The sequence below is a fragment of the Drosophila mojavensis genome, unplaced genomic scaffold, assembly GCF_018153725.1.
Source record: "Drosophila mojavensis isolate 15081-1352.22 unplaced genomic scaffold, ASM1815372v1 contig_231, whole genome shotgun sequence".
Lineage (NCBI taxonomy): Eukaryota > Metazoa > Arthropoda > Insecta > Diptera > Drosophilidae > Drosophila > Drosophila mojavensis.
Genome location: NW_025318772.1, coordinates 2,251,383 through 2,273,320, shown reverse-complemented (window position 1 = coordinate 2,273,320; position 21,938 = coordinate 2,251,383). Strand labels below are relative to the sequence as shown.

The following is a 21,938-nucleotide window of genomic DNA, read 5'->3' as shown; positions in this document are numbered from 1 at the left end:
TGATAAAGGGCACCGACGGCATACCCGGACAGGAGGGACCGCGTGGCGAGCAGGGCTCACGCGGCGATGCTGGGCCGCCGGGTAAGCGCGGACGGAAAGGAGATCGCGGCGACAAGGGCGAACAGGGCGTGCCCGGACTGGACGCACCCTGTCCGCTGGGCGTGGACGGACTGCCGTTGCCTGGCTGCGGCTGGCGTCCGCCAAAGGTTAGCATGCGTTTGAACAACCCAAAATATTTCACTTTCTAATTGGCTAAACTAAAACGTGGAACTTTGCATGCGCCACTGCCCACTTATGCTACGTATTTGGCTTTGTGGTTGTTGTTGTTGTTGTTGTTTTTGTGACTAACTCGTTTAACTAACTTTTGCCTTTGCACACTAATACGGACACACGCACACGCACGCACACACACCCACCGAACGAACATATGTGCAAACATAACGGCACAGGAGCCTATCGTCTCAACGCCCATGCACAAGGACTACTTGCCGGATGTGACGCAGCCGGAGAGCAATGCCAGCGACTACGAGCAGGAGGACGAGGACGAAGAGGACCAGCCGGAGGATAATGAAAACGAATATGATGAATATCAGGAGCATTTGCATAACAATGACTAAAAACGGAAACAGCCAAGCCCAAAAGCGACAAAGGGCAAACACAAACGCAAACGCAAACACAAACACAAACTCAGACACTGAAACATAACCAAAGCAAATAGATCCTTAAACACACCCGTACCCACACACAAACACGCACACACACACACGCACTCACACATATAGAGTTAGACATATACGCACTAGCGACTAGTTAAGCATTTCCGATTTCCGCAGCTGACTTGGCTCCGTTTCGCTCACTGTTGACACATGCAATTAGCGCTAACTGATGCAGAGTGGCTGCTACCCCTAATGGCTAACTGTAGTTGATTCTATTAGCGTACACACTGCTCACTCTAACCCACACACTCACACACACTCACACACCTACACACACGTAGCTTGAACGTAACTGGCTTGGCTTGGCTTCGCTTGGTGTTGGTATTTCGAGGTGAAACATACGCTTGGCTTTGTTTCGTCCTTCCTTCCTTCTTTTTTTTAATCCGTTTTGGTAACAAGATTGGCCATTTTTGGTATACATATATGTTTCGCCCCTCGCAGGAGAACTGGCAGACGTGGCTCAAGGACGAGCTGAACGCGCTGCAGCACACAAAAACAAAAAACTAATTGCCTCAGCTGCAAACGCGTTCGCCCCGCCTCAGCTTGGGCCGTGGACGTGGCTCTGCAATATCCAGACGAATCTAAGCGCTTTGGTCTTAGTTTTAGTAATTTGTTATTGTTAATATAGAAATCGATCAATGCTATGATATATCTACCATAGAACATATCATTCAAACGTACATATGTGCCAAAATCTTTGAGAATCGCTAGAGTTGCTCAGGCAACTCGAGTTCTTACCATAAATCACAAATATTACAGTTATTTGTAGTCCTAATTTACAATACATGCACACCCACATGCATACGTACATATATATACATACATAAAACTATTTAAATTATAACGTTGTATCTACTACTATACTATAATATGCTACTGCTATTTCTACTACTTTTTCTATTACTCTAAGCAGCGGATCAAAAAATTATTGAAATAAATAATTAAATATTTATATATACAAATTTAATGAAATTAGCTCTTATATTTTTTGGCTTTATCCTTTGATTTTAAACAATAAAATGTATAAAATATTAAACTTAAACAAAAATGTGTTTCATTTTGAGAATTTTCAAATTATGATGAGCTCACATTGAAAATGATTTACTGTTGAAAGTGATTCTTATGGTAGATAAATATTTTCACAATGATATGGCAATTATGCGTGATTTACTTGTAATTTGTTAAGCTCTTAATGCCATTATTTGTAGCATTCCTGCGTATGCCAAAATAGTATAGTACAGTTACTATATAATATTTGTAGACTATTGAAATAATTTCTAGGTCTATCATCAAAAAAGATCAACGAAGGCAAAACCTAATGATCTTGACGAAGTATTGACAATTGTGAATTGTTAATCATTCAATGCGGCTTTAACCTCTCATTTATCTTGAAGATCGCAGCGATGAGACACCGCGGTGTACCGCTACTGTTTACTGTAAAAGTATGCATCACAAATTTGCGATCGCTGAGAACATTGCATGTGCCAGCTGCACACTTGCAGTCTGCAACTCATTTCATTTGCTGTTCCCCTGGTGATTTGGTTAAATTTATAACAGCTTTCGTAATCTAGAGACGGAATATCATTAATGATGACATAGCTGAACTGTGCAACAATATAATAAATAATACTCTTTAATGACCTGAGCAAAAATAAGTTAATAAAAATGCTAACTGCCGAGAGAGTTCTTAAGAATTTGATGACTTTTACTTCACTAATTTCATTACATATAGAAATTTCCAAATATATATTTAAATAAGATGTCATTGCACTGAGCCGACATCGTGATTCATCGCTCCGCTCCGCCATTGGAATCACTAAATTTTTATAAAAATTCAGCTAATAGACCAGGCGAACAGCAATGCAAGTAGGTTCTCTCATAAACATGCGAATGAAGCATTTCACTGGACAGAAAAGGGCGAGATTAATCTTCATTGCATACTTTTGGACTTGACTAAATAATATTAATCGGAGCCGCAGTTGAAGCTGATGGTAAAGATCTGATCTATAGATCTGAAGACTTGAATTTTAGTTAATTTTTGCCACTGTAAAACTAAATATTATAAATTATAATTTTGAAATTTGGTTTGAATTTGATAATGATAAATTGTAACTCTTAGAAATGAATTTAAGAATACATGAGATATTATTTAGTAGCCTGCATGCAAAAGCTTAGCCGGAAATTGTCTTTTAAATCAGCGATAAAGCGCGCCACTCAGTAACGGCAATTTGTTACGTTAAGAGAGAAAACTGCCGTTTCGTGTGCAACCTTCCCAGCTCTTTGCAGCGCTGCCACCTGGTTGCAAACTTGAACGCGAACATCTGACAAACCAACGCAAAAGCTCCCCTCGCGAAAGCTTTGCCAGCGCAGCTTTCACTGAACAAGCTTTCGCCGTTATTTTGAAGACGGTAGCTACTCCCTGTGGAGTTGCTGCCGCTGTGACCACAAAGCTCTCCGTCTGCTGAGCTCGTCGCGGTCGAGGAGCTGCACATGCAACTGCATAAATTACGTAGCCGCCCGCCCCATTGGACCCGTAAATCGCTGAGCAGTGCACCCAAGCTCGACAAGTGCAGCACCCGAAGCAGCCGAAGGTTATTTGCGGCACCAGAGAAAATTATAATTTTCATAAATTGCCAACCAATTGCTGATCTTATCGGAGTCCATGGCCTGCGGTAGTTGTAAGGACTTGAAATGGGGGCGTCGCTCGTCGCGCCCTGCCCAAATGGAATAGCAACAAGTAATGGCAATTTGCCCACAAATTAAATGTACCTTGTCGCTGTTATAGATGTTTAGCTTTTATTGTTTGTAATTGGTTGGAACACTTTACATTTACATTTATATTTAAACGCCAGAGATTGGGACGATAAACTACGACTACACACACAAACAAAAACAATTTGACAGTTTAATTGGTATTCAGTTTACAGATAACACGAATTCTGTTCTAATTGAGCTTTGAGATATCATTTAGTTATATATATATAGACATATATATAAATGTTTATATATATAATCGTATACTATATATATATTTGTATTAGTAGAATATAAAATATAAATAGTTAGACGTTTATCATTTAACTAATTAAGCTACGGATTTAGAACTTTGAATTGGGCAAAATCTGAGTTTACAGTTGACAACAACATTTAATAAAGAACGTCAGAGCTTGAAGGGCTGCTAACTGCTAACTTGGCTACAAATAGTCGAAATCGAAATGGTATTTGCAGCTGCCTGTTGATTAAGCTTTAAATTATAGAATAACTGTTGTAATTTGGATAATCCACTAGTCGGTCGCGGCATCAGTGATAAAGACATAATCGGTCAGGCATTTTCGAACAGCAGTTAGAACGAGGTCTTGCCAAAGATAAAGTTGCCGGGCGCGTTGACGTCCTCGGCGGCAAAGTACTCCTTCCACAAGGCAGCGAACTGCTCGCGGGTCACGTCGGTCTGGCCCTGGGCCATCTTGGCGAATGCCTCCTCGCACTCCTTCTTGTCCAGGCCGTAGCTGGAGCAGACCAGCGTGAACTCCGTCACATCGATGCCGCCGTCATGCGAAGCGTCCTCCAAGTCGAACATGAAGTTCATGTATGCGTTCTGCCAGTCCATCACGCTGCTGGGATCCTTGGCGTATGCGTCCCACATGTTGCACCACTCGTCCACGCTGACCTGCGAGAGCAGAAATAGAGATAGGGATAGTGAGAAAGAGAGAAAAAGAAGATTGGGTTAAAAGCCTTCGATCTATGCCTAACGCCCCAAAACACGCCGAGAAACACATTAGGCGTCTAGCCGCAGGTGGGCGTGGCAGCTGCTCGTAAAACATCATAATGGCCAACTGGGGGGTGCTGGCGCAGCCTGGGCGGGGGTTGCTTATGCTAGCCGTAATTTATGCGACCTGCACATTATGCCCCGCCGTTTATGAGCATTTCTTTTGCCTTGCCCCATGCGAAACAACAGCAATTACCGCAACATCAGCAATCGATGCCTTGACCAAAATTTAACAGTGTGCGACGCCTTGACCCAGCCGGCTGGTGGCAAACGTTAATTTTGGTCAAAGACTCCTGGCCACAAGAGGTCGGGCCATGTTTTAATGCGGCCATAAATAAGCAAAACAGCAGACAATGTGCGGTCAGCGCTATCAATTGCAGTGCCAATTGACTGAGCCCCCGTGTGGCAGCCGCCCTCGCACCACCGGCGCACCACTAACTGCATATTTTTTATGTTTATTGCATCTAAGTGCTGTGCGTTGCCAAATTGAAATGCCAAAAAGGCAGGGCACATCCTTGACCGTGTCTCTGTCTAGCTTAAGTCATAGTAGTTGCTTTGTACTCCTCGGCCTATGTGTGTGTGTGTGTGTGTGTGTAGTTGTAAAATGAGTTAAGGCAACAACAATAAATCCAAGTCTGGACAGCACAAAGCCAAAAACTGCACAAAGGCCACAAACAGTTGACTTCAGCTTATTTGCAGGAAACTTCGTCAAGTTTTTGGCTTTTAGCCAACAACTTTGCGGCTATCTGTGTCACAATCGGAGCACGGCAAAGGGGCGGCTCTTGTGCGGTGCTTGAAGCACCTGTCCTCCAGGTGCTTCTCGTGCTGAAAATTTCGCTGTACCTAGATTAGAAACTATGGCTGGTTTATAACCATGATTCAATTTGTGCAGACGCAGCCTGATTATGCCTTGCGAATGGATACTTTCCCGTGGCTGCACAAAGCGGTTATAAAGTTTGTCAATTGTAATGAGCAGCCTAGTTTGTCAATTGTAATGAGCAGCCTAGAAAACTAACTGAAGTCGTGGCCCGGAACTGCAGCTGCATTGCTCAAATAATTCACAATTCAATTTCCGTCCATTGTTGTAGATGTGGAATTTGCTTACTGGCACACAGCCACACAGCCCCAGCCAACCACCCAGCTAGCCACGCCCAGTCCTATGCACCCCAAGCCAATAAAAAGAAAATTTATGTACTTTTTTTTTTGTTGTTGCTTCTGTGCAGCGTGCGACCGACTTTGTAATGTTTGCTGCTGCATACAAACATGCAAACATAATCGGTGTGTGTCTGTGTGTCTGTGGGTGAGTGTGAGTGTGTATATGTGTGTGTGTGTGTGTGTGTGGGGGGCCCACTTGTCAGCTGCTGTCACAATGGCATCGAGTGCAGTCCATAGATTTCAACACTTTTGTCACTGACAATAAAGCCATTCAAATGGCGAACTGAAATCCCCAAACGAAGCACTTGACACGCAGTTGCTCTTTTTTGTAGTAGTTCCCAACCACACACACACATACTCACATACACACGCAGTCTGACTGTCCGCTCACCTGGCCATCGTTATCCTTGTCAGCCTTCGATCGCAGACCAGTCCAAATTTCCATCATGACATCGTAAGTCTCCTTGTTCTTTGGCGTGTCCTTTGCCCAACCGCGCAGTTTGCAAACGCGCTGTAAAACAACAACACAAAGAAAAACCCCGAAAAAATGTCAGCATAAATTGAGTTATCAGTTACGAGTTGAATAAACAAAAAACTGGACAAACACAAAAAGGCAAACAAACAAAAAAAAAAAAAAAAAAAAAAAACGTGAATTGCCAAAATCGCCAAATATAAAAACAAGAGAAAAAAAAAACTGCTGCAATATAAAACCAGTGAAAATACTATAGAAAATCAACATAGCGCCGAAAAGTGCCAAGCCAACTGTTCAACATGCAGATTGTTGCAGTTGCAGCTGTGCCCTTGCCGAGTGGGCATATCAATATTGTGATGCAATAAGAACTGCATGAAAAATAAAGGTTTTTTAAGTGTGTCTGTTGGACTGCTCTAAAAGTCGGCTTGATAAATCACATAACTGTTAGAGTAACGTATATGGAAGAGTATATGGAATCAAATTCTATTACTGAGTGCATTGTGTATATCTTATGAGCCGTCATGACTAATAGACCAGTTGCTATTCTATCATGAACATATAATTCAACAATATATAAGTCAGCTGTCACTCTGAAAAGTTTTTATCATAGAGAACTATTCTAACAGTTATGTCACAATAAAGCATAGAAATATATTTTTATTGATGCAACAAAAATTTGTTAGTATCACAAAGAGGTTACTGGAGTACCCCATATGACTTCAATAAACATTATTATTATTATATATTTTATTTTATTTTTTTAAGATAATATATTCATTATTTCTGAATTTTCATTGTATTCGAAACTGAAGGAATGCTCTGTTTAATCAACTTAGTCTATAGGACATTATTTTCTGGTCTGCAGTATGCCTAATAGCTGTTAACTGTATTACTAAAGCATTGAAGTTTGATAAAGAATGGGCTTTAATTGTTGCCAGGATCATAGAGACTTTTTATAATAAAATGGTATAAGAATATGCATTTATGATAATATTCTTTATTGGCTATATCAATTTAAAGTCTTGTAGCACTATAAAATAATCTATGCTCAATTTCACAGCTAGAAAACCTTTGCAAGAGTATTCAATATTCGTTGACTGTTTGCTGTTGATTCTGTTGATGCAGCTGTTGGTCGATACACACGCTTAGGTTTGCACATTCATTGATAGAGGCAATTGCAATTCGGCAACATTTATTTTGGCATATTTTAACTCTCGCACTTACCTCAATGGCCATCTCGAAGTCCTTAACATCAATTTCGCCGCTTTGGTTCACATCTGTTGGCGCAGCATTGTTATTTTTGTTTTTTTGGCATTGCAACAATGCGCATTCCGCATGAATACCAATGTTTGGGTGTTTTGTCCGGTTGTGGGTCAGTTTGGTTATTTGTCCACATGAAATAAACAACACAACAGAGCAAGAGCAAGAGCGAGAGAGAGAGAGAGAGAGAGGGAGTACAAAAAAGCGGAAATAAACATTAATGCAAGTTAAACGGTTTTCATGGCGGCGCAGCTGGCAAAAAGTCGCACTTCCTGACCACTTTGTCCGCCACGCCTGTGTGTTGTTGCCCATCCCTTGGCTGTTGGCCATTTCGGCAAGGCCATGTCATTTGCATTGGCCAGCCAACGAGCTGCAACGGTGTGCAAATTGCCACTTCTAGTTTCAGTGTCAAGCGTTTGGCGCTTGCATTTTATGGCAGCTGCAGCTGCTGCATGGCAGGAGGCCAAAAAGCCAGCTAAAGCGGCGCTCTGTTGTTTACTACCTGACAATTACTCATAATCGAAAAGCACTCGACCTTTGCCGCAGAGCGCAACACGCGCTTCGAGAGCAACACAATGTGTTGCCTACTTTGCTGCGCCAAACAAAAATATGTGCAGCTCGGCTTACAAGCGAAAGCTTGGTAAATCGCTCAGTTAGATGCATTTTCATTGCAAGCAAATTGAATAGAAAGTTTCAAAGTTTGACTTAAAACAATCTCAATCTGAAAGGCGTTGCCCAGCTTCAGCTTGTCAGGGCAATATTTACTCAGTTTGTGAACTTGTGTTGATTGGCCAGCTGCCAGGTAAATGGAATGCCCCTAATAATACAGTATTTAGCCAGCTCATACAATGTGTATAGACATACATGGAGCTTATGTGCTCTATCGCATGTCCGATTGCTAAGCTCCGTCTTTCAATTTGTCGCCTGGAACTGCTTTAACTTACCGAAGAACACGTTGAACAGGAACAGCAGCTTCTTCTTGCGGAAATCGGAGATGGACATTTTTGTATTTTATTAGTTTTGGTTTATCTGCTTGGAGTTGGCGTTAAAGTTTCCTGTCCGGGCTGACGCTGACAGCTGCAAGCGAGCGAAAAGAGAAAATTGGATAGCGAACTCGTTAAGCAAGAGAACAATAAAAATTGGCAAATAAAATTCACTGCAAGTGGAAAATGTCTTTAAATTTAGAGAGCACTCAATTAGGGGCTGCCACGCTTAAACGGGCGTGTCAGCCATCTAAATCTCTTGGCCCGTTTTTGTCCCATAAAACGAAAGAATGCGCTAGAGCACTAAACGGGTTGCCCTGCCAGAGCCTGCACCCTCCCTACCCCCCTCGCTTTGGTTTAGATGATGCCAGCTAATTTAGCCAAAGGAAATAAAATAAGACTGTCTAAGGATGCACAAAGGATGCGCGCCATGCAAATGCGAACGCGAACGAGAACGAGAATGCTAAAAGCTCTGCGGATTGGCGGGGCAACTGGGTCGGCGTACTGCAAGTGTGCCAGAGCTGCCTGCCATGGCTCATTTAACCTTCAATCAAAAGCAAACAGTCAACGAGGCCAGAGGCTGAATCAGAGCCATATACGCCATCTCGAATAAGAACCACGGCTCAGCTGCCTCATCACACACGGCCATGGTCATTGGCAGCCTTAAACAGGCTGTTTCGCTTTTGTTTCCCCACGCCGTTAATCGCCGTGTGTGGGCGTGAGCATGGGCGTGGGCGTGGCCGTGGGCTTCATACAGTGAATGTTTACTTTAGTTTAAGTTGGCCAGGCAACCGAATCACCTTGCACCGTCTGCTGTTTTATTTATCAACTCATAGCAGAGCGGCAACAGCAAAGGCAGAGGCAAAGGCAAAGGCAGAGGCAAAGGCAAAGGCAAAGGGAAAGCCATTGGCAAAGCCAAAGCGAAGCATAATTTTACAACAAGGAAATTGCAGCTGGGATGTCAAGTGGAAAGCGCAATGCAATGAACATGATGACAACAACGAGACAACGACAACGACAACGACAGCAACTGAAGCAGCAGCAGCAACAGCCGCAGCGCAGCTGCAGATGAAATTCAGCTCGTCAGTTTGATGACGATGGCAGCGAGCTGCAACTGGAATGCCCATAAAAACCGAGAGGACTCAAAATACTCTCAAAATATTTTCCCCTTTTATGGTGCACCTTAGAAATTAAATTAAATGGCTCATATCTCAGCGCCAGTTGCGGCACTAGCAATAAAAACTACTTGAAATTTCAGTTGTCGAGTTGTCAAGGCGCTTTGTTCACAGCGCCAGAGCTAATATCAATATTTAAATTGCAGTCAAAAGCGTGCTGCTCAAGAAATATATGCTGGTACTCTGAAGTGGCGCATAAATATTTATGCCCCGAGATGTTTAGCTTAATGCAAATACGTGCAGCTGGCAAAACAATAAATGTGTATGGAATAACAGTACATTTTTGATGCTAACAACAAACTTAAGCGAAACTGTCAACACTCATTTTCTACATAATCACATGAATGTATGTGCGAACACATTTAAGTTTACACAGACCCTTCTATGTGATTCTCAGATAAGCAGAGACAGGCAATACCAAAATATTACATTGTTTTTTTGGTTTTTTTTCTCCCCCTATTAAGACTCATTCTCATATGTAGATAAAATACCGGAATATATATTAATTGTATGCGATTCGTAAACCAGTTAATAATTGATTTTCGAATATTATATAAATATATTTTTTAAATTAATTATTATGATCTTCAATCATACTAGAAATGTGTGTATATATATATTTCATCTACATTTCTCTACATTCTACAATTTTAATCAATATCCTTGCTCTTATCTTTGAAATTCTCGTTTAAGAAAATTTATTTATTTATTAATTCCTTTTATTTAAACTGTAATTTAAAAACTATAATCTGCTTGAGCAATATGAAAAAATAATATATTTATATATTAAATATTTATTGATATGTTTTCAAATCATTTCTGGTATTTAAATAAAACCCAGCTGTGAGAGAAGATTATCTCCTCATTGTAGTCAAAATATTTTCAAAATTCATTTTTCATTTAAGCAATTCATTAATTCATGAGCAAAGTGATATTTAAAATGTGGCCAAATAGGTATATTAAATATTTAATCGACACACACTCACACATGCACACGTGTACATGGCCAACACCTGCTTGTCAGAGCTGTTTAATTGCTCACGTACAGCCAAATTATTAGGGTGTGAACAAATTGGGAAAACAAAAGTGAAATTGAATTCAGTTTGCTCAGAGCACAAAGAATTAAAAGTGAGTAAGTGAAATTGAATTTAATACGCTTTTCATTTTAATCAGCGACACGAAGCGAATAAACTTATTCTCCTTTTACGTACAGCATTTTTTATTTGTCTTCCCTTTCCTTTTCTTTTTTTTTCAGTTTTGCTTATTCATGTGGCACGCCGAGCGCGTCCTGTAAGCCGTTCGAACAGTTGGAATTAAGGCAAATGTGTCGCCGATGGAATTGGCTTTCATTTGCATTCCAGATGGAAATTGAAAATGAAATTTTAAGCCTTTTAATAGCCTGATGCGTACTTTATGCACTGCTAAAATTAATAATTAAATGAGCGCACAAATTGAATTCGCGCTTGCATGGGAAACATTTGCGAATTACGCATACGCCACGTGGTGTGGTCGAGAATGTGACATATGCAAATATACATAGCTATGCCTATAAATATGGGTGTGTGTGTGTGTATGTATATTATGCATGTGAAAAATAGGCTTGTGCTCTAATTTGTTTTGTCGCTGTTACCAATTCAGCGCATTTCCGTCGCTCACTTCCCGTTCCGATTCCACCTATACAATTGCCCTTGTCCTTGCGCTTGCCCCTTCTCTTGCTCCTGCCCGTGCTGCCACATAATTGTATTTATTATGTTTGAAGGCCCTCGGCGAAGTTGTGCATTAATTACCAATATCAATACTCGTGCGCCAATGCATAAAAGCCACAGAGTGACTTTGCCAGTGGTTGTGGCTTTGGCTTGGACCCAATCAATGGCCGTTGGGCCCATTAATTAGACCCACTTTCAGTTCCCAATAACGGAAATACTGGTGCCAATTTTTGTTGTCATTTTTATGGCGCTCTGCCCATTAACATTTATCATGGCCGCCATTATTATTTGGCCAAATATTAGGCCATCAAATTTTTAATCGACATTATTTTTATAGCCTCGCGTCAACTACGTATTTGTCGCTCCAATTAAAAACCGAGATTGAACATTAATTTCACTGTTTGTTCAGTCAATTGAAATTGGCAGCATGTTTATTGAGTTGTGGCTTACATAGCTCAGTGCATTCCCTCAAAGTTCATATAAATTGAGCTTTCCCTACTTGAGTTGCAAATAAAGAAAATGAAGTTTTCCCCAGCTATGTTCGGTTGTTGAGTTCTTGAGTTGCGTAGCTCATTTATCAAGCATTGTTGAAATTTAACAGTTAAGTGCAAATAAATCGAATTTCAATGCAGTTCTATAGTTCTATGTGAAGAGATTTTCACTAAAATAGGGATTTAATTTGGTGTAATTTTTGAAATTTTATCTCTTTTATCTTCAAGTCAAATCTAGTTCTTATATCTACTTAAAAATTTCTGAAGTGTATTTTAATGTATTTTTAATGGCTTTTCTTTTCTATATTTTTTCTATAGAAATTACTCCGTTTAATCCTAATTGAAAATCTCACTGGAATGATTAATTATAAATCTCGGACTAGAAGTAATTTGTCAAGATGAAGATAGAAAAAAGAATTGACCCAATTTAAAATGACAAATATATCGAAATATTATATGAATAAATATATGGAAATATATAGAGATATATAGAAAAATGTTGACACATAAAAATATATGGAGATAATTATATAGAATGCGCAGAAAAATTGTATAGAAATGTGTAGAAATCTATCGAAATATGTAGAAGACTATAGCAATACAAAAATATATATAAATATATGGAGAATCATAGAGAAATATATCGAGGTATATACAAATATATATATATATATCTAAATATATATTCCAGCACAAGTCTTACTTTTGAACAAAGCTTAACAATTTGCTTTATGCTCTCTGTTAAATACTATTTAAACAATATTATTCCGTTACGAATTCTAATTCTCACTACATTTAGATATTGTATATTCTCCCTGTTTTGCATACTCTAGCGAGATGTCTAGCATCGTATTCAAGTAGGTGCCTCCACCTGATCGATGGCTCACTTTTGTTGCTGTTTCGGATTGTGGATTCTGTGGACTTATCAGCGGCACAGTTTCAGCGGCCGCTAATTACTTTTGCGATGCCGCAAATTTGCGCAGCCAATTTAAAATAATAGACAAAGCGACAGTCTTTTATCTCTTGATGCAGCCCATCGGCTGGGGGCTGCAGAGCAACTGCATTCAGTGGCTGCTGCTGCAGTTGTTACAGTTGTTTCATTGTGTGGCCCGCAGTAATTTCGTGTAATTTGCATTAATTTACATTTAATTTAGTGGACAATAACAGAGCACCAGATGGCCAGACAGAAAGAACGAGCGAGATAGAGAGAGAGGAAGAGGAGGGGAGGGAGGGAGAGAGGCATATATAGAGAGAGAGAAAAAAAAAGATTGACAGCTCGTGGCGCTGGTTTAGGCCTGCGGCGCACAGAATATTTAGCCAAGGAAAATGTGGCAGGACGAGGATCCTTGAGCAGCATCGCTTGCACACGTACAATTGTATTCTCTTCCTCTTTTTCACTTTTATTCTGTCCTGTTTTGAAAACTTTTCGAGAGAAAAACTTTGGTCGTCAACACTCTGAATGAATTCATTACAAAAGCAGCGTTTCTTGCACTTGTCAAGTTTTCTACTCTTACAATGATAAGTTGGTCGGTCGGGGCGGGGGGCCAGCCAGGTGGGCTGCAGGTTCCTTGCGAAATTTGACAGAGCCTACTTGACTGCTCTCCAACTGGGCTGGCCATGTTATTCATCCTTGTTTCGCTTGTTCTTTTGAAGAACTTGTCCTCGTTACTTTTGGTTTGTTCTTGCTCTTTTGTTGGTTTTTGAAATACGTTTTCGAAATGGTTTCATTATTTTTGTAACGGAAACTCTTAACACAAATACACTCACACACACTCACACACACACACACAGACATGAACTGCGACAGCGTTTGTTATTGTTTCACTTTACCGTTGGTTAGCTCTGATTCTGATTCTGATTCCGACTCTGACTCTGACTCTGTGGCTGTTGTGGCTGCGGCTTCGGCTGCGGCTGCTTGTGTGGGTTTCTATGTGGCCTGCACTCAGGGCTTGACTGCTCGGCAACGCGCTTCAATGTTTTGTGATGTTCGCTCGTGCCGAGCCAACGGCTTTTATAAGCAACAGCAGTGGCAACAGCCAGTCCCTGCATGGCGACTGCGACTGCGACGCCAACGCCGACGCCATTGCCTCGTGGCAGAGCTTCGGCATCCCTCGGCGTCGTCGTCGTCGTCGTCGTCATCGTTGTCGTCGTGGCTCGCTTTGGGTGCTTTTTGTCATCGCACGTATTATCTTATCGCTTCGTCGTCGTCGTCGTCTGCGTCTGCGTCGCTGTCGCTGTCGACGTTGCGCTGCACTTGACGCTGCTGACTGCAATGATATATGTGCGTGTGTTTCTGTACATGTGTGTGTGTGTGTGTGTGTGTGTATGTGTGTCTGTGTGTCTGCAGTCTATTTTTCGACTACCACGTGCAACATTACAGGACAGCATGCGGCATTTTTGGTGTCTGCCCAAATGTTGAAGGCTTAAACTTCTTGCACAAAATTGCTAATTCAATTATGATTTCATTTTTGTTGTTGCCCGCACATCAATCGATGCAATTTAGATTAAAGCGTTCAATTAAATAACTCTGATTATTGCATTCGATTTCAATTTGTTTAAGCCATACGTAATTAAAAGACAACAAACGTCCATATATCATCCGAGCTGCTCCTATGCGCTAATACACACAGAGGGAGAGAGAGAGAGGGAGACAAAGAGAGAGGGAGAGAGATTAATCTTATCGCAGCAGTGTTTGATTGGCCACACAGGTGATTTAAGCGATTAGATAAAACTATTTGACTTGCATATGTTTATTTGTTGTATTATTATTATTATTTACAAGCATTCATCTCGACAAGAGAGCGAGCAAATACTAAGAAAATGGATTTGAATGCTGCAAAATATTTTTAAAACTTTTTTCTTAAAGTGGCTAAGTGAAATGAGTTTCGACTTGAGTAACTTTTGATTTTAATAAATTTTTTTATAAAATATAAATCTTATATAACCTTCTTTATAAACAATTTTCTTTTAATATTTACAGATGAAAAGTTTTTCATTGCATATTTTATGGCTGCTTTTCGCGCAGTGCTGGCTCACAAATACAACAAATCACAAATGTGCAAATGTTTTGGACAAAAAGCCTTGACTCACAATCACACACACACACACACACACACACACACACACACACACACACACATGGAACTGCAGTTGTGCCACTTGGCAGCATAATTAAAGTGGTGGCTCATTCGCATTCGATCATATCCAAATGTGGACCACCAGCCGGCTGCAGCGGCAGTCAAAGACATTTAAGCCGAACAATTTCATGTCTGCTTTTCTTGCTTTTAATTATACGAACCACACACACACACGGACACTCACACACATAAAGTAGATGAGCTCATGTAAGCGCTGGTAATTGTCAACTCTTGCTGAAATGTCGCTGCCAATTTATCAGCTTGAAAAACTGGCCAACAGAATAGAGCGCCCGCTGTGCTGTCACAGCAGGCCTCCCAAAAAAAAAGAAGAAGAAGAGAAAAGAAAAAAAAAACAATAAGAGCATTGCACAGGCTGCGCCATTTTCTTGTTCCATTGCCAAAACGTTTGCTGCTGCGGCTGTTGCAGCCTATTGCGGATGACCGTATTACCAATGTTTCGCCAGTTTCCATTTCGTTCCACTGCGAGCTGCAGCTGCATCTGCTCCGTGGGTGTGTGTCTCTGTGTGTGTGTGTGTCTCTGTGTGTGTGTGTATGTGTGTGCGCGCCGGTGCGTGTTGGAGTAGACAAATGTTTAAATTTGTGGCCCTTTTACCTGTTTGCATCTCAAGTGGCTATATGAGTGCTGCTGCCTCTTCGGCAGGAGGCGGCTGGTGGCAGGTGGCAGGTGGCTGCTGCCTTGGCAGAAAGGAAACGGATGTCGACATTGACACACTTTCAGATTAACATGGCCCGTGCTGAGCCACAGATCTCCGCCCACACACACCCGCGCCCCACTTCCAGTCCCAGTCCCAGGCCACATGTTAAATGGTCGCATAGTTTTTGCCTTCGTGCTGCTTGTTTTTGTCAGCGTTTAGCTGTCCACCCATTTCATGTTGTTGTTGCTTCGCTGTTGCTTGGAGCATAAATGAGCGGCCACTAAACGTTGGCCCAAAAAAAAAAAAAAAAAAAAAAGAAAAAAAGAAGACAGCGCACATTCCGCTTGGGGGTCCCCATGACTGAAGCAGGTGTGTATATATATGTGTGTGTGTGTGTGTGTGTGGGGACATGCATGTGTGCTTGGCACGGCAACGGCACGTTATTTGTTGGCAATCCGCACCTGTACACACTTTTCTCATGCTGTTGCTGCCGCCGTTGCTGCCGCCGATGCCGTTGCTGTTGCCGTTGCTGTTGCTGTTGCACGCTTTTGTGCGGCCTTCTGTGCCAGCCACACGCTCGCTTTTGCCGCTCGGCAATGGCAACTTGATTAGACCAACATGAAATTAAGTAATTTCGCCGTATTGTTTAGTGTTGCTCCTTCAGAGGCAGCAGCAGCAACAGCAGCAGCAGCAGCAGGAGCAGCAGCAGCCCCAACAATGGAAACAAGGAAACAAAACAATAACAAGCGCCGACCAAAAGAGCTGAACAATAGAATAGACCAAGGCCGGAGCGACTATAATGAACTACTCGTGTAGTTGTCCAACATCGAATGATAGAGGGGCAGTTTGGCAGGAAGCGAGAGCTGACTCTCACAGATCTTCGACATCTGGATGAGATATGAGCTGAAGCCACAAATTCGTAATATCCCTGAAAGCTTTTTAAATCACCTCAAAGATGTTCTACAAATTGATTCATTTCACTTTAACTCACTTTAATAAAACAAACAATTAAATTAAATATTTTAGTTCAGCAATTTGTTACTCTCTTTAAGAGAGCAAAATACCCAACAGTTGAAATTTCAGTTGGCATATTCAAATATACATATATTCTTAACAATGCATTATGCAAAAAATGAAAAAAAGAAAAAAAAAAAACAAACTCGGTTCTAACGGAACTATCCAAATGCATTTGCTAGTAATTTGGCGCAAATCTGATTAAGAAACCCGTCGCTGCCCGTAAACCATTTAGCAGACACTCGCATTACAAATTCCGCTCGTATGAATGTTTGCTCCGCGGCCCCACACGGATGAGGTAGCCAGGGGAGGGAGATAGAGAGGAGCTGCTCACTTAATGTGGCATGCCACGCCATGTGTACGTGTGCGTGTGTGTGTGTGTGTGTGCGTGCTTAGCTCGAGTCAGGTACGGCAGCGGTTGCAGTGCTGCAAAATGCACTGCACGCCAGAGCATGCCCGACGCAGTGCTTCCAGCTATTGGCGAGGACGAGCCGCGGTGCTTCGGTGGCATCCTTTTAACGCGGAATTGAATCAGCTGTCCCTAAAAGTATGCAAGCTCGTCATGCACCGCTGCAGCGCTGGGGCGCTGAAATGGGGGCGTGTCGGGCCGCTTGGCGTTGCGCTTGTGTTTGTGCAATTTACTGTTATTTTTTAAGCACTTTTCTTTTATGCGCTCATGCCAGCAGCAGCAACAACAACAACAACAACTACTGAAAGCAGACCATACCAATCCCAACCCCAAACCAAACCGAGCGCAAGAGCAAGAGCTGACAGATAGTAGAGCAAACAATTGTATTGTTTGTTTCATTTCGGAGATTTTCTGTTTGTTTGCATGAAGGTGTTTTTTTTTCCCCTTTTTTTTTGGAAATATACCCTTGCGTGTGTGTGTGTGTGCGTGCAGTGGAATTATAAAGACAAAGAAGAAATTGTTATAAGAAATTTAGTTTGTGTTTTTACTCAAGCATTTCTACGGAGCTTACTGCTGTGAGCCCAAATAAATTTGTTTCAGCATGTGAGAAAACTGTGTGGCTTAACTTTTTACACGTCTATGCATACCTAATTGTCCTGGCGTATGTGTATTCCTCAATCTTTCATTAATCAGTCAGGGGACATCAATCACTTGCGGTTCCCTTGGAAAAGCTATAGAGAAAAACTATGGAGCCAACTGTCTATAGCTGAGCCAGTGCAACAAGGTCATGATTGAGATCGTAGTTAGCTGGTTATAGAATCGGCAGAATCCTGAAATTTCTTTAAAATTTTCTAATGCTAATAATAATAACTAATTATGGTGAATTACAAATTATAAAAATTATAAATAATGAAATCCAAATATAAGTAATTAGTAAAATAAGTAATTATCGTGAATTACAAATTATAAAAATTATAAATAATGAAATCAAAATATTTAAACTCAATTTTTATTATTTTTTAATTTATATTAAATATTTATGCATGTATTTTTATTTCATTATTTAACAATTTTTTGTCATTTTTTATTCAGCTTCCATCGGCCAACAAAAATAACTTTCAAAAAATTCATGTAGTAAAATCAGCAAAATGATATAATATTTAAATATATCTAAAATAATTTAAAATGATTTACTATTCCAATATAAATATATTACTGTTTCCATTGATACTTTTTAAAATAAAGTTCTACTTACTTTAGAGTATTCCATAGTCCACTTGCTGTGGAAGGTCCTTGCTTGCATCGTTGAATCACGTGAGAAATTACACATGTCCTGCAATGTATTCAGCATGACATTGCCACAGTCACTCAATGTGAGCTTGTGTATATGTATGCGTGTGTGTGACTGTATGTATTTACGTGAGTGTATTTGTGACTTTTGGTCTGGTTTCAGCGAGTTGTGCTCGGGTAGATTTATGCTTGGGCAAAATAAATTTGGCTCGCGTCGCTTTAGCGAGCCAAATTGATGAGCCGGGATTTGTGCTAGCTGCCGACATTGCACTTAAATTAATTTTTCCATTTGATCCATGCGCTTGTGTAATTATTTCGTGTGCTTGCGAGGGCCATTCGGATTTCTAAACTGCCAGCACCCTCAGATCCGACGGATGTGTACAAAACTTGCATAACTTTTTGGCACAATAAACGAATTTGTAATTTGCAGCCATTGCAGCCGCAACAAACCGGCCAGCAGCCCGCAGCCACACCCACTCACCCGCCCACTCACTCACTCACACATCCGCCCTCGAAGCACGCTCGGAACTGACCTTCATTGGCAAAACATAACGTTGGCATCCAAAAATGCAAACGAAACTCTAATCCCATCTAGGCCAATCAATTCAAGATCGAAGCAGTTGATACTCTAAAAACATTTTTTTACTTGTATGGCTTTAATTATCTTTTATATAGATATAGGGCTTTTCTATGGTAGTCAAATATTGAGTTAATACTTTGAATCTAACTTACCCGAGATTCCCTCATTACCCTCCCAATAAGCTGTTACCAATTCGCTTTCATTGGCCATGTGCACTGGCGACAAGATAGTGTATTAACCAGCTTAGGGTATTTTTGTTAGATGGAGGCCAGGCATGCAACACATATGCAAAATAAATATTAGACTTACGGATGGCATCATAACAATTATTGCGCCGCCGCCCCCATTTCGCTGCAGGCCAATGCAGATGCAGATGCGGGTGGCCGAAATGACAGCGGAAGCCAAAATATTTACATTGATTTTGGCAACCGCTACGACAACGGAAGCCATGAAAAAGCCAACATCAGCAGCCGGCTATAGGCTGTTAGCTGTCGGCTGCTTGGCTCTTTGGCTCTATGGCTGTTGTCAGTCGGCAATGGCCCAAATGACTGTGCCTGGGTCAGGCCGGACGGCTTGGCAGGCTAATTTATCTATTGGCCGACCCCGATGGGTCAGAACGCAGTCGGCGGGGTCTAAGTAAGCTATTGTGGGGTCTAGGCTAAGGTTATGACATGCAAAAAACCATGTGTACAAATTTGCTTGAACAAAGAGAACACACACACACACAGTCACACTCACATACACATGCCAACGAAGCTCGCAGTTGGTGCTTTGCAATTGCCGCATTTGTATCTTACAGATATAGAATGTAGTGCGGCAGTTTTTGCAAATGCTGCGCTGATAAGCAGCGCCGAGACCAAATGTTTGCCAAAAACCTAAAAAAAGGAAAAGAGAGTAAGCCAACTGATAACACGGCCGGCCTGCTTATCAAACAAAGACGTCAGCGAACGCGTCAGCTGTCTCCAACTGTCGTCATCGAATCCGCATTGGCCACACAACTAAAGCCCAAGCGATTTGTCATTTCACAAGAGAAAACAAGAGAAAAAAAAAAACAAACCATCCAAAATTATCAATTTGCAATTCTATTTAATTTCGAGCTGACATTCGTGTGGCCTTCAGTCGAATTGCTAAAACTTAGCTAAGTCGAATCAAGTGCAATTCATATGCAATTTGTAATTATGCATCTGCTTGACTCGACTTGACTTGACATCTGGGCAGCCATCCAGTTTGCATACACTCGGCGAAAATCTAAGTTCAAGTGCAAAGTACTAAAAAGTTGAAGAATTTTTAATTTCAAGCGGTTTTATTATATACTAAAAAAATATAATTTTCATTCACGCATTAAATACATCAGTTTTAATTATCATTTATTAATCTTTATAGTTTATATTCTATTGTTAATTAATTTATAAAAAAAAAAAACATAGGCAAACCAACAAAATATAGCTTTATTATCTTTATTTATAGTTAACAAATGTTGATGTTTCCGACTTCATTCACAATATTTACACTGAGCGTCATTAGATTAGCGCTCGTCTTTACACACTTCCGTCATGCTCCATATTATCTCAGTTATTTATTTGAAGCGATTATACTTTTATTAATTATTTTTAAAATTAAATAATAATGACCCACAATACCATATAACAAAATATTTAAAAAAAAAAAAAAAAAAAAATTTTAAAGAAAATACAAAAAAACAGTATAAAAATATTTATACATATTATTATATTAAATATAATTAATATGGTTAATATATTGTATAATCCATTGTAGTCCCATTGCACCTATTATATAAATATATATGTACATATGTATATGTTAAGTTGTACAACTTCATATGTGTCAAGAGATGAAAAATTGATCTATATCGATTCGACGGTTGGTGTTAATCAAATATTTTTGTTTTGTGTTGTTATATATATTTTCTATTTAATATATAAAATATATTTTATTAATTAATTTTAATCAATTATTAATATGTACATATAAATATATATATACGTTCCTCACCTCTTAATTTATACTTTAAATGGTCAAGCCTAAATACATAAGTACTTATGTTTTTATTTCCATTAAAAATTTAAGGTAAGACAGACCCTATTTTTATTATTATTATATTTTATTATTATTAGTATTTTAATTTATTATTATTTATTTTTAGTATTATTATTATTATTATTATTATTATTATTATTATTATTATTATTATTATTATTATTATTATTATTATTATCATTATTATTATTATTATTATTATTATTATATTATTATTTTTATTTAAGTACTTGGGATAAAATAATATTTTCTATTAAGTAATTGAAGCTTTTTCTCAAATTGCATGTATTTCATATTTCTCATAATATATAGTGTAATAAATCGCGCTCTTTAATCTATACGATAAATATAGCAGCAGCTGATATCAGCTCTACTGAGATTACGCATCTAAGCAGTTGCATAACTCTTTTTATTAAATTCATTAAATGTTTGGGCTTCATCTTGATGCGCTGCTTCTTTCTTCTCTTTATGTACCTAAGCTCTTACTTGTGGGGTAATTTCGTTTATCAGGCGCGTGGCGTGCGAATTTTTTATTTTTTCACTTTTTTCTCGTTTTATGTATTTTGTATTTTTTGTTTTGTTTTGCCTGCACTGCGGCAAACAAAAGACAGCGTAGCGCAGCACAAGCAAATAGCAGCAGCAACAGCAACAACAAAAGCAGCAACAATAATGGTGCTGAGAGTGGTTCATGACATAATTTAGCCACTTAATTTTGAGTCGACTTTGATTAGACAATCGCAGCAGGGGCGGGGGCAGAGCTGAAGCATCACCTGTGGCTGTCGCTCTTTGGCACAGCGTCGCGATTTGTCAGCGACTTTACTACTCCAGGCGGGTTCAAACGAGTTCGAAGCATTTAAAACGCCACTGAAAGGAAACAAAAAGCAAAAGCACTCACACACACACACACACACACACACGGAGACAGATGTGTGTGTGTGTAGGGTGTAGTGGGTACACATAAATGCATAAATGCAGTTGCATTGCTGAGCAATTTCCCATGCCACAATGTGGAAACCACAAGTTTGCGCCACATAAAACAAGCAAGAAACTAAGAAAAATAAAAGCGGAGT

At 40.1% G+C, this 21,938-nt stretch overlaps 2 protein-coding genes across 16 annotated transcripts in view; one reads left to right on the top strand and one right to left on the bottom strand.

The window, feature by feature from the left end:
* Positions 1-1,675, top strand: part of LOC6574703 (collagen alpha chain CG42342) — a 77,921-nt gene extending 76,246 nt beyond the window's left edge. For 9 of the 15 annotated variants that reach the window (XM_032729759.2, XM_032729794.2, XM_032729771.2 and 6 more), the window contains 2 exons: positions 9-206; positions 450-1,211. In XM_032729759.2, the coding sequence (XP_032585650.1) occupies positions 9-206; positions 450-617 (366 nt within the window). In that variant the 3' untranslated portion in view covers positions 618-1,211. Of the gene's footprint in view, positions 1-8; positions 207-449 lie in introns of all 15 variants that reach the window. The other 6 variants (XM_032729779.2, XM_032729776.2, XM_015167611.3 and 3 more) reach the window with 3 other exon arrangements.
* A 1,818-nt stretch (positions 1,676-3,493) lies between these two features.
* On the bottom strand, positions 3,494-13,714 carry LOC6574701 (calexcitin-2). Its single transcript, XM_002000696.4, has 5 exons — positions 13,555-13,714; positions 8,314-8,446; positions 7,334-7,386; positions 6,029-6,148; positions 3,494-4,383 (listed from the first exon to the last, which is right to left on the bottom strand). The coding sequence occupies exons 2-5, from the start codon at positions 8,369-8,371 to the stop codon at positions 4,060-4,062; spliced, it is 555 nt and encodes a 184-aa protein (XP_002000732.1). The 5' UTR covers positions 8,372-8,446; positions 13,555-13,714; the 3' UTR covers positions 3,494-4,059.
* Between the last annotated feature and the right edge of the window lie 8,224 nt (positions 13,715-21,938).